Below are 17614 nucleotides of genomic sequence, written 5' to 3' on the forward strand. Positions count from 1 at the left end.
ACAGACACACCGACCAATGGAATAGAATTGAGAGCCCAGAAATAAAACCACAGGTATATGGGCAAATAATGTTTAACAAAGGAGCCAAAAACACACAATGGAGAAAAGAAAACCTCGTCAATAAATGGTGCTGGGAAAATGGAAAGACACATGCAAAATTTGAAATTAGCTTAATTTATCCCCATGTACATGAATTAATTCAAAATGGATCAAAAACCTAAATATAAGATCTGAAACAATAAATTACACAGGTAGCAAACTTATGGACCTTGGTCATAGAGAACATTTTATGAATTTGACCCCAAAGGCAAGGGAAGTAAAGGCAAAAATAAATAAATGGGACTATAACAAACTAAAAAGCTTCTTCACGGCAAAAGAAACTAACTATTAAAAAAAAAGCAACCAACCAACTGGGAAATGTTTTTTTGCAAGCAACAGCTCAGACAAGGGATTAATATCCAAAATATATAAAGCACTCATACAGCCCAGCCGGTGTGGCTCAGTGGTTGAGTATTAACCCATGAACCAAAAGTTCATTGATTCAATTCCTGGTCAGTGCACATGCCTAGGTAGTAGCTTAATCCCCAGAAGGGGCGCTGCAGGAGACAGCCAATCAATTATTCTTTCTCATCACTGATAATGATAGAGGGACTTATAATGTGATAGAGCACCTGAATTAATCTGAAAAATAATCATATTATTTTAAATTTTAAAACACATATACTTATGTGAATAGGGGGTTAAGTTTCTTATATGTGAATAGGGGGTTAAGTTTTTCTTAAAGTTTACTTTTTTCAAGGCCTGTGCGAAGCGACTGAGGAGGTGACTTGGCTGTGAATCCAGCAAGCAGAACCGATAAGCAGGGTCAAACCAACCCACCAGGACTCAAAACATCATCTCATCACCTGATGACTAAAGACAATAGCTGATGTCTGCGGACCTCCAGGGCTGCACGTATCTGCATTCCATTCCCAGCCTCATCCTAGCCCATGCCCCTTTATAATCCTGTCCCCTGCACCTTGCTATAAGACAGGAATTGAATGCTTGTAGGCATGCTGTCTTCTTGGTTGGCTAGCCTTCTCAATAAACGCCTTATATGATTCAACCTGGCCTTCGTTATTGGACACAGCTACGGTAAGCCAGAGTCCACCCAAGAGTTTCCCAGTAACAGTATTTTTATCTCTCTCTCTCCCTCTCCCTTCCTCTCTGAAATCAATTTTTAAAATTTTTTTTAATAAGCAGAGGACCTGAACAGACACCTCTCCCAAAAAGACATACAAACAACTATCAGTTATATGAAAAGATGTTCAACTTCACTAGCTATTAGGGAAATGCAAATCAAAACTACGAGATACCACCTGTTAGAAAGGCTATTATTAACAAGACTAGAGGCCCGGTGCATGAATTCATGTACAGGTGGGGTCTGGCCGGCCCACCACGATGGGGGCCGATTAGGCCAGGCCAGCAGGGGGGAGGGGCTATGGGAGGTTGGGGAGGGCCGATAGGGGCCCTGATCGGGCCAGTTGGCCACCACAGTGCAGGTCATAGCAACCAGTCATTCCGGTCGTTTCGTCATTCCGGTCACTTGGCTTTTATATATACAGATGGCTTTTATATATACAGATAGGTAATAACAAGTGTTGAAGAGGTTGTAAAGAAAAAGGAACCCCCACCACTGCTGGTGGGACAATAAATTGGTACAACCACTATGGAAAACAGTATGGGGGTTCCTCAAAAAACTCTTCTGAGTATCAACCCGAACAACTCAAAAACATTTATTCACAAAGATATATGTATCCCTATGTTCACTGCAGCATTATTCACAGTGGCCAAGACATGAGACAACCAAAGTGTCCTTCGATAGAGAAGTAGAAAAAGAAGATATGGCACATCCTAAGGAATACTACTTAGCCATAAAAAAAGATGAAATACTGGCATTTGCGACATGGAATGACCTTGAGAATATTATGCTAAGCAAAATGAGTTAGTCAGAAAAAGCTAAGAACCATATGATTTCACTCATATGTAGGACATAAAACTGAAACTCAGAGACACAGACAACTGGTGATTTCCAGAGGGAAGGGGGTGAGGGGTAGTAAGGGGTAAAGGGGGCCAAATGTATGGTGATGGAAGATGATGTGACTTTGGGTGGTGGGCACACATTGTAATATACATATCATCTTATCATAGTAATGTACATTTAAAACCTATATGACCCTATTAACTAATGTCACCCCAATAAATTTAATTTTTAAAAAAATCAGTTACTTTCCATTAAAAGATCACTTATATTAACACTAAAAAAGTTATGATAGAAAACACTAAAAGCAAAAGTAACTGCTTTGGATCAGAGTACAGTTTTATTATTTATAGTTACACTAGTGGCCCGGTGCACAAAATTCATGCACGAAGGGGGATTCCCTCAGCCCAACCTGCACCCTCTCCAATCAGGGACCCCTTGGGGGAGGTCTGACTGCCGGTTTAGGCCCAATCTCTGTGGACCACTGGCTCCTAACCACTCACCTGCCTGCCTGTCTGATCGCCCCTAACTGCCTCTGCCTGCCAGTCTGATCGCCCCTAACTGCCCTCCCCTCCGGCCTGGTCGCCCCTAACTGCCCTCCCCTGTTGGCCAGATCACCCCTAACTGCCTCTGCCTCGGCCCCTGCCACTGTGGCTTTGTCCAGAAGGACGTCTGGATGGATGTCCGGTCTAATTAGCACATTACCCTTTTATTAGTATAGACTAGAGGCCCAGTGCACAAAATTCGTGCACAAGGCACGGGGAGCGGGGGGGGGGGGGGGTGTCCCTCAGCCCAACCTGCACCCTCTCCAATCCAGGAGCCCTCAGGGGATGTCCTACTGACGGTTTAAGCCCGCTCCCCGTCATTTTCTGCTGTCTACGGGGCCTGCTTGGCCTCTCCCGGGTTGCCACGGCAACAGCCAAGCAGGCCTTGCTCTCAGCAGCCCACCCACCCCCCCAAGGACTGGAGGACTCTAGTGGGGCTGAGGACTGGACGCCGCCATCTTTGTATCAGTGATGGTTAATTTGCATATTACTTTTTTATTAGCTACAATAGTTTATAGTTATAGTTTTGATCTTGTTTGGTTTTATTAATATATTTTTATTGATTCCAGAGAGGAAGGCAGAGGGATAGAAACATCAATGATTAGAGAGAATCACTGATCAGCTGCCTCCTGCATGCCCTCAAGCCATAAACTGGGCATGCGCCCTGACCAGGAATCAAAAGGTGACTTCCTGGTTCATAGGTTGACACTCAACCACTGAGCCATGCCAGCTGGGCAGTTATATAAGTTTATAGTTACAATTCTTTTGGCAAGATTCACATGTGCTTTGTTGATTAAATATAAAATATTAATTTTAAGAATAAGCTAATGTATCTTAACATAAATATAAACTTTACATATAAAGAAATAGGGCTTTAATATCTTGGGTATATTTATATATTGAACCAAAGGGAAATACTTGGGGAGAAAAAAAAAATCACAAGAAACCAAAGGTGTGAAGATCCAAATTATAAAATTATATTTTATTAGCTCACTGCCTCTTTCATAGGGGAAAATGAGTAGTGAAGACATAAGTAACACACCAGCTTCATTATCTCCCATATCTAATCTAATAATAGACAAACATGGTAATTGACCGTGCTTTCGCTACGCTTCCCATTGGCTAATCAGGGCGATATATAAATTAACTGTCAACTAAGATGGCGGTTAACCACCAACAAAGATAGCAGCTAATTTGCATACTGCAGGCAGGGTAAGACAGCGCAAGCCGCCATCCAGGCCCCCGTGTGCAACCAGGGGCTGGCGGGGGCTGGGGCGAAGGCAAGCAGTGCCGATCGCCTCGCCCGAGCCCGAGCCCACCCACATGGGGCCCACTCCGAGAGAGAGAGAGAGAGAGAGAGAGAGAGAGAGAGAGAGATTTAGAGAGAGAGGTGGAATTTGGCATCCCACATCCCTCCCTGATCGACCACTGTGATTCCAAGCCAGTGAGGGCTGCCTTCAGGCCGCAGCTCCAGGTCCCTCACCCCCACCCCAGGCCCGAGAGCACAGTGCTGGGCAGGGGCACCCAGGGGTTCGGGAATGCAGCACGAGGGGCCGGCACGACGTGGGGGGGCGGGGGGGGGCCTGTGTTTACACCGCCAAGTTCCCCACTTCTGCCCTGGCCCGCGCATGCCTCCTCCTTCCCCTCAGAGGCCCAGCTCCTGCCTACATGCTTGCTGGCAGGCCCAACTGCACCAGGGAGTGAGCCATGGTGATAGGGATGGCCACTTCCTGGGATGGGACGGCCAGATCACGGCAATTCATGAGGGCGATGAGGGCGATGAGGCCCGTGGGGCATGCGCAGCCCTCGGCAGCAGGGGTGGCTGGCCAAGCCGAGTCTGGCTTCAGTGGGGCCAGTGGGAGCCCGAGGCCACCCTAACCCCCACAGGTCCTGGGCGGATGGTGGCTCAGTGGAGAGCAGTGTCTCCACGCATGGTGCCCAGGGGCGGCTATGAGCTGCTGCAACCCCGCCCCACGTTTCAGGGAGGGGGAGAAAGCTCGCAGCCACCAGCACCCTAGGCTGCACCGCCTGTGTCTCAGCCTGCCAGGTTGGCAGGGTCCAGAGCAGGTGAGCTGCTCCTTCCCCCAGTGGTAGAACAGGGAGGAGAGCACTGGGTGCAGGGAGGGGACCTCAGCTGGGATCCTCCTGGTGTGGGGAAGGGGCCCAGCCTGGGCCCAATGGGGAGCTTAGGAAGTCTGGCTAAGCAGGCGCTGGTTCATACCAACTCTTACTCTGCCATCTGCCTCCAGCTCTTCAAGCTAGCCCCCCTGCCCTACCTGTCCAGGGGAATGGGCTCTGGGTGACCTCCCTGAGCTCAGACTGTGGACCCAGAGACCTCAAGGAAGAGTGCCTGGTCGGGCCCGGGCAGGGGCCAGTGCAGAACTACCAGGGCAGAGTTGCTTCAGTGTCTCCGTGAAGTATGCAACTGACCCAAGGAGGAAACCTGAGAGGGGAAAGGCCGGAGGCATGAATTGCCAGCACTTTACCCACTTGAAAACAGCTCCACTTGGAATGTGAGGCGGTTATATGTTCAGCTGAGAAGTGAGGGGGCTGAACTCCACTGTCGCTGGGCTCCTGTCAGTCCGAGGCCCAAGCGTCCACCACGACAAGGAAAGAACAGAGCGAGGGGCCCGGAGGGAGGGAGGACAATTGAAGAAAACTGTGTCTAGACTTTCCCCAGCCCTCTCCTTCTTTCCGCTGCCTACAAGAGCCCCAGGCCCGGCCACAGTTCTGTCTCCACCTTTTAGTCCCCTATTCTCCAACCACAGAGGAAAGAAATAAGGAAGGAGTCTGTGCTGCCTTCAGAAAGTATCTATATACCTGATCGGCCAGTTGCCTTCCACAGAGGGAGGCCAGACTGAGGCTTAGGCCCACTCCCCACAGGGACATCAGTAGGACATCCTGTGAGGGCTCCCAGACTGTTAGAGGGGCAGGCTGGTCTGAGGGATGCCCCCTGAGTGCACAAATTTTTGTGCACCGGGCCTCTAGTATATTTATAAAATTAAGAATAAGTGGTGAAAGTTAGTATTTAAGGAGTAGGAAGTTTTAAGTCAACTACTAGGAATAATAATGCTCTTGTTTTTCTCTTCATAATATAGGAAGTGAGTCCCTGAGAAACAAAAAAATCAAATGAAGATTTGATCAAAGAACCAAAAGGAATAAATAACTAAAGAAAGGAAACACACAGCAAGGGTCCCATTACCCTATTATGGACTATAATTTTTTTGCAACTTAATGCTTTAAACAAGGCTATTAGACTGCTTTTTTTAAAAATATCCTCACCTGAGGGCATGCTAATTGACTTAGAGAGGGGAGAGGGGGAAAGAGACAGACAGATGGACAGACAGACATCAATGTGAGAAACATCTATCTATTTTCTTCCTATACCAGTCCTGACCAGGTATTGAACCCGCAACCTTTTGGTGTAGGGACTACACTCCAAACAGCTGAGCCCCACCAACCAGGGCTAGAGTGCTTATTTGTAAAACCCTAAGAAATATTAAAGAAATAAAGGTGCTTTAAAAGTTTAAAAGCTATTTTTATTGAGCTATAATCAAAATGCCAAATTACATACTGTCTCTACAATATGGAAAGGGGAGAAAATTTTACCCAGAATTATATACTAAATTTACATGACTACCTCTTCCCCTTACCTTGCTGTGCTGCCTCATGCTCTGCTGTTCTCTTCCTGATATAACTTTGGACTTCTTCCCGCCTTCTCTCAGCTTCTTGTAATTGAACCTGGAGAATGGATAAATCAGCACAAAGACAGGATTGCATTTATTTTTAAGTATCCTCTACCTTTACTGTTGTATCATAAAACTGCTTATTCCAACAACTAGTCTCCTACATTTTAATAAGATAGGCAGATATGTCTAGCCTGATAATCTGCATAGATATTATCAGCCACAGCCATCCTACCACCCCCCCCACCACCACCTCCGCCACCTGAATACAGAATTTAAAGATTGGAAATTGTTTCGAAACAATATTTATGCTGGTGGATCATTATAGCTAATATGTATATATCTGATCCTCTTAGCTATAATCTGTTTTCCATTAATCTACCGTGAGCTGATAGGCTTTTAAAAGACAAAATTCTATCTTTAGTGCTAAATTTCAGTAGGTACCTATAATTTGTAATTTGAGGTATAGCACAACTCTTTAATCTTCAGTGTCATTATCTACTTATCCATAGCCAGAGAACAAACTTCCATATTTGTAACTGCCAGCAATAAACACACCAGCAAGACAAATCTATATATATAAAAAGCCAGTGTCCGTGATGACTAGGACAACCAGAAAGACCAGTCACCTTGAGGTGGCATTGACCACCTCTCGGTCCCTCCCACCCTGCCCACGAGCGGGGCGGGGTGGGACTGGGGACTGGATAGCAGGCTGAAAGGCTGACCTCTTGGTCCCTGCCCCCGGCCCGCAAGCTCTGATGGATTAGTGATGGTGATCCATCGGGCATGTGATCTTGATGAGACTAAAGACAATAGCTGCCCTAACCGGTATGGCTCAGTGGCTAGAGCGTCAGCCTGCGGACTCAAGGGTCCCAGGTTCGATTCCAGTCAAGGGCATGTACCTTGGTTGCGGGCACATCCCCAGTAGGGGGTGTGCAGGAAGCAGCTGATCAATGTTTCTCCCTCATCGATGTTTCTAACTCTCTATCCTTCTCCCTTCCTCTCTGTAAAAAATCAATAAAATATATTTTAAAAAAAAAAAAGACAATTGCTGACAATTTCCCTCCCTGGGGAAATTGGGGTGGGTGGCGGGAGAACCAGGCTGGCTGTCAGGCCATTGGGATCACCAGTTCATCCCTGGCTGCTCGGGGGCTCAGGCCTGTGGAAAAGCAGGCGCCAGGGACTTCACCTCCATGAGTGTGCACCAGGCCAGCCACTGATGGAACATGATGCCCGCTCGGGGCCGCTCGCGCCAGGGCATGTAGGTCGCAGACGTCCTGCAGCTTCCATCAGTGCCTCAAGCCCCAGCAGCGCCCACATGAGCAGTCCCAAGCGGGCAGCACGTTCCATCAGCAGCCAGCCCAGTGCACGCGCACAGAGGTGAAGTCACTGGCGCCCGCTTTCCCACAGGCCTGAGCCCCCGAGTAGCTGGGGATGTGCTGGTGATCCCAACAGCCTGACAGCCCAGCGGCGGAGGCAGCATTTGGCCTGGGGACTGGCGAATGGGCAGAAGATGGCCCAGATCGCAGGAGGCTAGGCCTAGGGACCCTACCCGCACAATTTTGTGCGTTGTGCCTCTAGTATCTACACTAATAAAAGAGAAACATGGTAATTAGCGTACGACCGCTACCCTTCCCATTGGCTAATCAGCATATCCTTATGCAAATTAACTGTCAGCCAAGATGGCGGCCAGCAGCCATGCACTGAAGCGAGCAGGGAGGCTTCCTTACTCCAGTGACTACAGACTCCAACGTTCCCCGCCTAACTTGCCGGTCTCTCAGCTGCAAGTCTAAGCAACTATGTACTAAGTTGCAAATAAGAATCTAAACAAAACCCCAGAAACCGGCTTTCATTCAGCTGGGATTCATCCAGCCTGACCGCAACATTGTATCGATGTTTTCAGCAGCGAGGCCTCAGAGCTAAAGCTGGCCCAGAATAAAAAAAAAAAAAAGAAAAAAAGGAGCGGTTGGGAGCTTCAGTCACCCGCTTCCGGAAAACAGCCCTCAGCCCCTCACCCAGACTGGCCACGCACCCCAGTGGGGACCCCCACCCTGATCCAGGACACCCTTCAGGGCAAACCAGCCGGCCCCCACCCATGCACCAGGCCTCTATCCTATATAGTAAAAGGGTAATATGCCTCCCAGCACCGGGATCAGCGGAGCAGCAAGGCTCCTGGCACCAGGATCAGCGTGACAGGGGGCAGCGCCCAAACCACCTGATCGCCGTGACAGGGAGCGGGGCCACAACCTCCCTATCTGCCCTGCTCTGTTCGTGACAGGGGAAGGCGCCCCAACCCCCAGATCAGCCCTGCTCTGTGCCTGATGGGGGGAGCTCCCCAATCCCCTGATTGCCCTGCGGCTCTGTGTGTGACAGGGTGCGGCGCCCCAACACCCCCCCCCCCCCCCATGGGCCCTGCTCTGTGTGTGACAGGTAGAGCCATAACCTCTCCATCGGCCCTGCCCCGAGTGTGACAGTGGCAGTGCCCCAACCCCCTGATCAGCCCTGCTCTGTGGGTGATAGAAGGTGGTCCCCCAACCCCCCTCCACGGGCCTTGCTCTGTGTGTGACAGGGTAGAGCCATAACCTCCCCATTGGCCCTGCCCTGAGTGTGACAGGGTGCAGCGCCCCAACCCCCTGATCCGCCCTGCTCTGTGCGTGACAGGGGGTGGTGCCACAACCTCTCCATCGACCCTGCCTTGAGTGTGACAGGGGGCGGTGCCCCAACCCCCCGATCGGCCCTACCCTGAGCGTGACTGAGGGTGGCATCGCAACCTCCCGATCTGCCCTGCTCTGTGCATGACGGGGCGTCCCCATCTCCCCAATCGGCCCTGCTCTGAGCCTGACCAGGGGCTGCACCTAGGGTTGGGCCTGCCCTCTGCCACTCGGGAGCAGGCCTAAGCCAGCAGGTCGTTATCTCCTGAGGGGTCCCAGACTGCGAGAGGGCACAGGCCAGGCTGGGGGACTCCCCTCCCCACCCCCCCGAGTGCACAAATTTTTGTGCACCGGGCCTCTAGTATTAAATAAAAGAAAGGACAATTATATCAATCTCCCAAAGGGATCCATGAAAACTAAGAAGACAAAAATTACACTATTTTCTACATTCAATTATTCCCAAAGCCCTTTTAATCCTGAATACTCTGAAACCAATATCAAGATATGACTGTATCAAATACCTAGGAAACTACTACATTTAACTTCTATACAAATTCAACTACACACTCAACAAATCCTCTCCCCAGTAAAAGGAGGAAAAGACAATTCTACCCACCATTCTGCTCAATATGCATATGCTATAATGTCAAGAGAACATATCTACTCCTCCCTCAGACAGCCTCAGCAAACACATGCATCTCTTCTCAATATGAACATTTCAACTTACCAAGTGGCTAAAGATAAATTCTAGTGTATAAGGAAACAGTGTGTACTTTTTGCGTACTATGGCTCAAGCAAAAGCTATTGGAGCATTACTAGGTCTGGTACTCAGACAAGGGAAAATAATCTATTCTAATGCTGGAAGGAAAATAAACTTTGCTTGAGCTTACTAAGGAATCCAAGTTATGTATACGTGATGTTGAAGGTAATTTTAACTACATGATTTTTTACTTACACAGGTACACCCTAACCTCCACATATAAGATGAAATTCCTTCAACTGGTTATACCTATCAATCAGCTCATTTCATTTTTCATATCTTCAGTCTTTAACTTCAAACTTAAGCCAATATTCAATTCTTACATAAGTGCATACACATGTATATAGGCAGAGTACTACAGGTCCCATTAAGCCTCAAACTACATATCTCAACCCTTTATATACATTTAGGACACGTGTACATTATTGAATGTGTACATTATTTATGAAATGATAAATATGGGTGGAAATATATCACCTTCAGCTGAGTAACTGCTTGCTCAGCATTCTTCTTTTGGACTTCCTCTTGCTGCAACTTTCCTGTTTTCTCAGTCAGCTCATTCACCAATCTAGCATAATCTTGGCGCAGTTTATTTAGTTCAGCAGACTGCCTGAAAACAGTAACTGGATTAGGAACCTTCCATTATTATTGACCCATATAAAGAATAAGCAAAACATATTGAGTGTAACCTCTGAATCATTCTGGTGACAATTACACAAATTCTAAAATCACTATAATATAATCAAGTAAGTAAATGACCACACTCAATAAGCACAATCAACAGTGTCACCCTCAAACTGATATTCTGAAAAATGTATTAAAATCAAACAGGATTTAGTCTGTGTAAGGATGCTACTAGTCTTCTCTAATGCACTGCTTCTCAAAATATCAGAGCCAACTAAATAACTATCAGTGGAATGTGTCTTAATATGTACACTCCTGGGCTCCATCTCAGAGCACCGAATCATAATCTTTTAAGGATCGGACTCAAGAATATGCTTTTTTAAATAACATACCAAGATGCTCTTCAGAATAATGAAATTTGATAACTACTGTTAAGGGGGATAGATGGTTTAAATCTTGTAAATTCAGTCTCATAAATTTGTATACTATTCCACAGGAGGTAAAGTATTTATCATGTAGTTTAGCTGAAGAGGTTCTTCACAGAGCAAGAGAATTGTTTTTTAAAATTAACTGATTTTATAAACAAATATAAAAAAACAAAAGTCTAACCAATCACTATCAAACATCATTTTGATGATTCAAGAAAAGACTCTGCCATTCAATTAAAAATAAAGCATTTGGAAACATACTTGTTTTCTAGTTGGTTTGTAGTGTTGCTCACAGCATCTCTCAGTATGCCATTTTCCTGCTTCAAGTGAGCTATCTCTGCTTCCATCTGCTCACGAACTTGCTGGAACTAAAATTATTTTACCAAAAAAAAAATTATTTTACAAACATAAGATTTAGAAAACAATAACTGCCAAAGCTCACTTTTTTTTTTAACCCTCACCTGAAGATATTTTTCCATTGATTTTTAGAAAGAGTGGGAGAGAGAGGGAAAGACAGAGAGAAACATCAATGTGAGAGAAACACATCAATTGGTTGCCTCCTGTATGAGCCCCAACCAGGGCCCAGACCAGAGAGGAGCCTGCAATTAAGGTACATGCCCTTGACCAGAATCGAACTCAAGACCCTTTGATTCGCAGACTGACACTCTATCCACTGAGCTAAACCGGCCAGGGCTGCCAGAGCTATCTTTTAAAAGATACTTTATTGTGATCTACACTAATAAAAGACAAAGATGCTAATTGACCGTACCTTTGCTACGCCCACCAGCCAATCAGAGCGACTATATGCAAATTAACCCAACCAAGATGGCGGTTAATTTGCATGTACCGGCTAGGAGCGAAGACTAAAGACAACGTGGAAGCGAAGCGCTGCAGAAGGGAGCAAAGTAGAGGCGGTGGAGACAGGAAGGAGCCAAGGCGGCAGAGGCGGGAGGCAGGAGGGAAACCAGCCGGGCAGCGGAGCGGGTGCAAAGCCCGCCTCAGCGGGTTTTGCTCCCTTCTCTGCTTCACTACAGCCACAAGAAGCCCTATTCTTACAGGAATCTTCCTGCAACAGGCCTCTAGTGAGAACATAAAAGGCATCAAGAATAAAGTTTGCACCATCCTTAAATATAAACAAACTAGAGGCCCAATTCACGAAATTCATGCGGCCCTCACAGCCCCTCACAGCCTCAGCTGGCCCTTGCAGCCCTGGCTTTATCCAAAAGGCTGTCCGGACGGTTGTTCTGCTGTTTGGTCTAATTAGCATATTAGCTCTTTATTATATAGAATTTAAAAGATGAAATATATTTTGATAGTGATGAATGCAAAGCAAATACCAGCTGTCACAGAAATCCAAGAATGTAAGTAGCTCTAGCCAGTTTGCCTCAGTGGATAGTGTGTTGGCCTACAGACTGAAGGTTCCTGGGTTCGAGTCTCATCAAGATCACATGCCCGGATTGTGCGCTCGATCCCCAGTATGGGGCATGCAGGAGGCAGCTAATCAATGATCCTCTCTCATCATTGATGTTTCTCTCTTTCTCTCTCACCCTTCCTTCCTCTCTGAAATCAATAAAAATACAATTTTTAAAAAAGAATGCAAGTAGCCCTAGCCAATTTGGCTCAGTGGATAGAGTGTTGCCCTGTGGACTGAAGAGTCCCGGGTTCGATTCCAGTCAAGAGCACATGCCTGGGTTGCAGGCTCGGTCTCCAGTAGGGGGCATGTAAGAGGCAGCCAAACAGTGATTCTCTCTCATCATTGATGTTTCTATCTCTCTCTCTCCCTCTACCTTCCTCTCTGAAATCAATTAAAAAATATTTTTTTAAAAAAAGAATGCAAGTACATGCTAGCTGTTATCATATTTGAAATGCAAAATAAATACGTTGAGATGCTGTTTCAGAACTAAAAATGATTTAGAATCTTTTTCCTACCCCAGACTCATACAGAATTAAACCTGTCTTAATCCTATGTCAATTTTATGTACACAATATTTTTTAAAAATTTTAGTAATCAAGTTTTAAAGTTGAAAATATGTTCAATACATTTATATTAAATTGCAAACTGAGCCATAACCAAATATATGGCAAATTCATTACACAAAAATCTATTTGATAAAATATTCTGGCCTCTAATTTTTTATTTCAGAATTATAGAATCAAAAGATAAAGAACACTGACTCTTATATCTCCATAAGGACATATCTTACTTCAATATGTGAAATCATCTTAATAATTTTTAATAAATCTATTTAATTAAGAGAAATTAAAATGTATGTTTCTATTTTTCAGAGAATTTATCATATGGGATCTATATATCATGGCCTCCATAAGCAATCAAAAAAAAAAAAAAAAAGATGAACCACTTCAACACCTTTCATCCTCAATAAAAGATGATGCTATAAGTACCTAGCTAATTTTCAAATCAACATTAAGTAGCAATTAAGAAGAAGAAAATATCACCTGAGGCTGGAAAAATCAGTTCTTCCATAATCTGACTTATGGGAAAGAATATTTCAAATGGCTGGAGGATGGGAAGATGGAGGATTGGACCAAATGAAAGCATAAAAGCAGCAGTGGATGTGGTAATAACCTGACAACAGTCATTCACTTCTTTTGTACTATTCCACTATTAGTGTAATTCCATGGAAAACATTTAGACTTTGATAGCAGTGAAGAGTAAGTTAAAAATTTGCAGTAGGTTAGCAATGTGGTCAAAATAGTGTTTTAGAAACATAAATCTGGTACTAATCATGTTAGCACAGAAATGAGAGACCTATTAAGAAGGTGCTACAAATATGTTAGAATTGTTAGTGTAGGTAGCTTGTTATTAATAAAGGAAGGGAGCAAAGGGAATCAGACATTGAGAAGCCTAATGTAAGAGGGAGCTAAATTAGGAAATAAGCCTGCTTAACTAGGAAGTTGCAGCATTCATATGCTCCCCAGGGGATCAGAGCATTGCCCCACCAACAGGATTAACACCCATCCTTGCCCCATGTAGGAAGGAAGGACTGGCTTTACAATCTCCCCTGGGTATAATTGGCCCACTCTCCCAAACTAAAGGGGGAAGGAATAAAACAACAAAGAAGAAATTCCTCTATTGGGCACATGCCCAGTAGAAGCCAAGATGGTACAGGGGAAGGTCTTTCTACTTTCAGGCATGCACGGGAGCCAAGGTGGAGACCATAAAGGAGAGGAGCTGCCTTACCTGAGAGAAGGATTTGATTGGATAAAAGACACAGAAATAGGCAAGAACTAAAAAATGAATCAGTTAGGGGGAGGATCCAGCACCAACAGGGGTTGGTTTGAAAGAGCACCTGGTCCTTCCCAAATCAGAGATAACACAGTCCAAGCTTGAAAGCAATCTCTCTCTTTCTCAGTCTGTCTGTCTCTCTCTCATCCCATAACATGCATTCATTCATATGCTCATGCATTCTCTCTCCACAGTAGCCATATGGGCATAGCAGCCGCCTGCAGGAGGCCAGCCACCCACGGCACTCTAAGTGCAGGCACCAAACGCTAGCCTGGGTAAAGCAACACAGCGTCAAATGGAGTGCAGATAGGAACAGAGACTATGCTAGCTAGACAGGGACAGAGGTTGAACTGGACTAAGCTTGATATGCACTAAACAAATGGCACAGAATTTCTGGACATTAGCTATTTTCCTGGGTTTGATGAAGACAAGGCTGAACTTTTTTCACAGGGGGACAGATGGCAATGAGACATCAGGAACCTGGGGGCAGCCTTCTATTTCTATCCCAATAAACCAGGGGTCCTCAAATTACGGCCCGCGGGCCACATGCAAATACAAATATTGTATTTGTTCCCGTTTTGTTTTTTTTTACTTCAAAATAAGATATGGGCAGTGTGCATAGGAATTTGTTCATAGTTTTTTTTTAAACTATAGTCCGGCCCTCCAACGGTCTGAGGGACAGTGAACTGGCCCCCTGTTTAAAAAGTTTGAGGACCGAGACCCGGAACCAAGATGGCGGCATAGGTTAATGCCGGAGCTTGCTGCCTCGAACAACCACTTCAAAAATACAACTGAAAGACGGAACGGACATCATCCAGAACCACAGGAAGGCTGGCTGAGTGGAAGTTCTACAACTAGGAGGAAAGAGGAAACCATACGAGACTGAGAGGAGGCGCAGTGCTGAAGTGAAATACTAAGGTTCGGAGTGCATGTGGAGCGGGTCAGCAGCAGAGGGCGTGGTTGTTGTCTTCAATCGGGAGGGAGTTTCAGACTCTGAGCTCCAGACCCTTGTGGAGTCTCTAGGGACCCAGACTTAAACGGGAGAAGCGGGAGGGCAGCTTTCTCTCCGAGGTCTGCAGCGGTTGCAGAGCCACTGGAGACGGAACTGAGAGCAGCCATAACTGCTCGCTCTGCCCACCCTGTAGATACCCTGGGGACCTGCCCCACCCAAGCCCTGCAGAGGCATTTGCCGGAGACCTCAGGCAAAGGCTAGATTAGCATCGCCCTAGAGATTCAGCACAGTAGCGTTCCCACTGCAGACACAGCTGACTCTCATAGCCAGTTAGCCTGGAGGTCAATTCATCCCCCGCCCCTATTGCCGAAAACAATCAAGGCTTAACTACAACAAGACTGCGCACAAAGACCACACGGGGATGCACCAAGAAAGCATAAAAAATGAGAGACAAAAAAACATGACAGAAATGGAGGATATAGAGCTAGAAACCGCACTTTTAAGGGCTTTCAATAATTTGCTAGAAACTGCCGATAAACTTGATGAGAGCCTCAAGAAAACTAATGAGACCCTTGATGTTGTGATAAAGAACCAACTAGAAATTAAGCATACACTGACTGAAATAAAGAATATTATACAGACACCCAACAGCAGACCAGAGGAGCGTAAGAATCAAGTCAAAGATTTGAAATGCGAAGAAGCAAAAAACACCCAACCGGAAAAGCAAAATGAAAAAAGAATCCGAAAATACGAAGATAGTGTAAGGAGCCTCTGGGACAGCTTCAAGCGCACCAATATCAGAATTATAGGGGTGCCAGAAGATGAGAGACAGCAAGATATTGAAAACCTATTTGAAGAAATAATGACAGAAAACTTCCCCACCTGGTGAAAGAAATAGACTTACAAGTCCAGGAAGCGCAGAGAACCCCGAACAAAAGGAATCCAAAGAGAACCACACCAAGACACATCATAATTAAAATGCCAAGAGCAAAAGACAAAGAGAGAATCTTAAAAGCAGCAAGAGAAAGAAACTCAGTTACCTACAAGGGAATACCCATACGACTGTCAGCTGATTTCTCAACAGAAACTTTGCAGGCCAGAAGGGAATGGCAAGAAATATTCAAAGTGATGAATAGCAAGAACCTACAACCAAGATTACTTTATCCAGCAAAGCTATCATTCAGAATTGAAGGTCAGATAAAGAGCTTCACAGATAAGGAAAAGCTAAAGGAGTTCATCACCACCAAACCAGTATTATATGAAATGCTGAAAGGTATCCTTTAAGAAGAGGAAGAAGAAGAAAAAGGTAAAGATACAAATTATGAACAACAAACATGCATCTATCAACAAGTGAATCTAAGAATCAAGTGAATAAATAATATGATGTACAGAATGAACTAGTGATTATAATAGAACCAGGGACATAGAAAGGGAATGGACTGACTATTCTTGGGGGGGAAAGGGGAGTGGGAGATGCGGGAAGAGACTGGACAAAAATCGTGCACCTATGGATGAGGACAGTGGGTGGGGAGTGAGGGCGGAGGGTGGGGCGGGAACTAAGAGGAGGGGAGTTACGGGGGGAAAAAAGAGGAACAAATGTAATAAACTGAACAATAAAGATTTAATTTAAAAAAAATTTAAAAATAAATAAAAAATAAATAAAAAGTTTGAGGACCCCTGCAATAAACCTTTCCACTGCATCTTATCCTCCCATGCATGGGTCTCCCGAAATGCTTTTCTTGCAACTCTGTGAAAGGACCCCATTTCCACCGGCTACAGTATGAAATAATAAACTAAGGCAGTGGTTGGCAAACTGCGGCTCGTGAGCCACATGTGGCTCTTTGGCCTTTTGAGTGTGGCTCTTCCACAAAATACCACGTGCGGGCATGCATGTACAGTGGGACTGAAACTTCATGGCCCATGCGCAGAAGTCGGTATTTTGTGGAAGAGCCACACTCAAGGGGCCAAAGAGCCGCGTGTGGCTCGCGAGCTGCAGTTTGCCAACCACTGAACTAAGGTAATGTCTAAGAATTAAATGCAAGAGTAACAAGAAATACAGTATCTATTAAGGTTTTAAGAATAAACTATAGACTGGCAAGGGAAAAAAGTCAAAGGACTGAAGAGTAATAATAATGCCTCAAAATGTTGGAAAACAAAAACAACCTGATCAAAAGCAAGAGTATGATTTTAGACAGGTGATAAGAGCTTCCAAACTGAAGCATCATCCAGCAATGAAAATAATTTCAAAAAATTACTGGTTCAGAAAGTTTAATTAAGAAGGTATTATAAGCCCACTTGGCAAGCAGACCCAAACCATGTTCTCCAAAACCCTCTTTGTTAGCAATAAAGATAATATTTAAACCTAAAAAAAAAAAAGACTAAAAAAAAATCGCTGAACTAGACCCAATTGGAATTATGAAAATGGATGATACAGAGAAAAGATATATACAGTAAGAATGAAACCTTCTTAAATACTAGAAGACAGGTGAAAGTAAGAACAAGAGACAGAACCAAAACTGTAGGAGTTATCCTTCATTATCATTTCTCTCTTCCTCTCTCCTCCACTCTATCACGAAGCTCGATCTACTCTTTTAAATCACTCAAACTCATCTTTCCATTGTCAACATCTGATTTAAGGACTTTGTTCTCTTGGTTTCCTGCAAAAGCTTTCCAAAAGATCTATCCTTTGTCCCATTCTCCA

The 17614-nt window shown here is 45.1% G+C and overlaps 1 protein-coding gene across 10 annotated transcripts in view; it reads right to left on the bottom strand.

Moving 5' to 3' along the window:
• KTN1 (kinectin 1) overlaps positions 1 to 17614 on the bottom strand; it is a 110583-nt gene that overhangs the window by 68139 nt on the left and 24830 nt on the right. For all 10 annotated transcript variants that reach the window (XM_070419263.1, XM_070419278.1, XM_070419271.1 and 7 more), the window contains exons 8-10: positions 10976 to 11082; positions 10140 to 10272; positions 6219 to 6306 (exon numbers count right to left, since the gene is read on the bottom strand). In XM_070419263.1, the coding sequence (XP_070275364.1) occupies positions 6219 to 6306; positions 10140 to 10272; positions 10976 to 11082 (328 nt within the window). The remainder of the gene's footprint in view (positions 1 to 6218; positions 6307 to 10139; positions 10273 to 10975; positions 11083 to 17614) is intronic.

Source organism: Myotis yumanensis, unplaced genomic scaffold, assembly GCF_028538775.1.
Source record: "Myotis yumanensis isolate MYYU_CA2020_CCGP unplaced genomic scaffold, mMyoYum1.0.hap1 SCAF_1, whole genome shotgun sequence".
Classification (NCBI taxonomy): Eukaryota; Metazoa; Chordata; class Mammalia; order Chiroptera; family Vespertilionidae; genus Myotis; species Myotis yumanensis.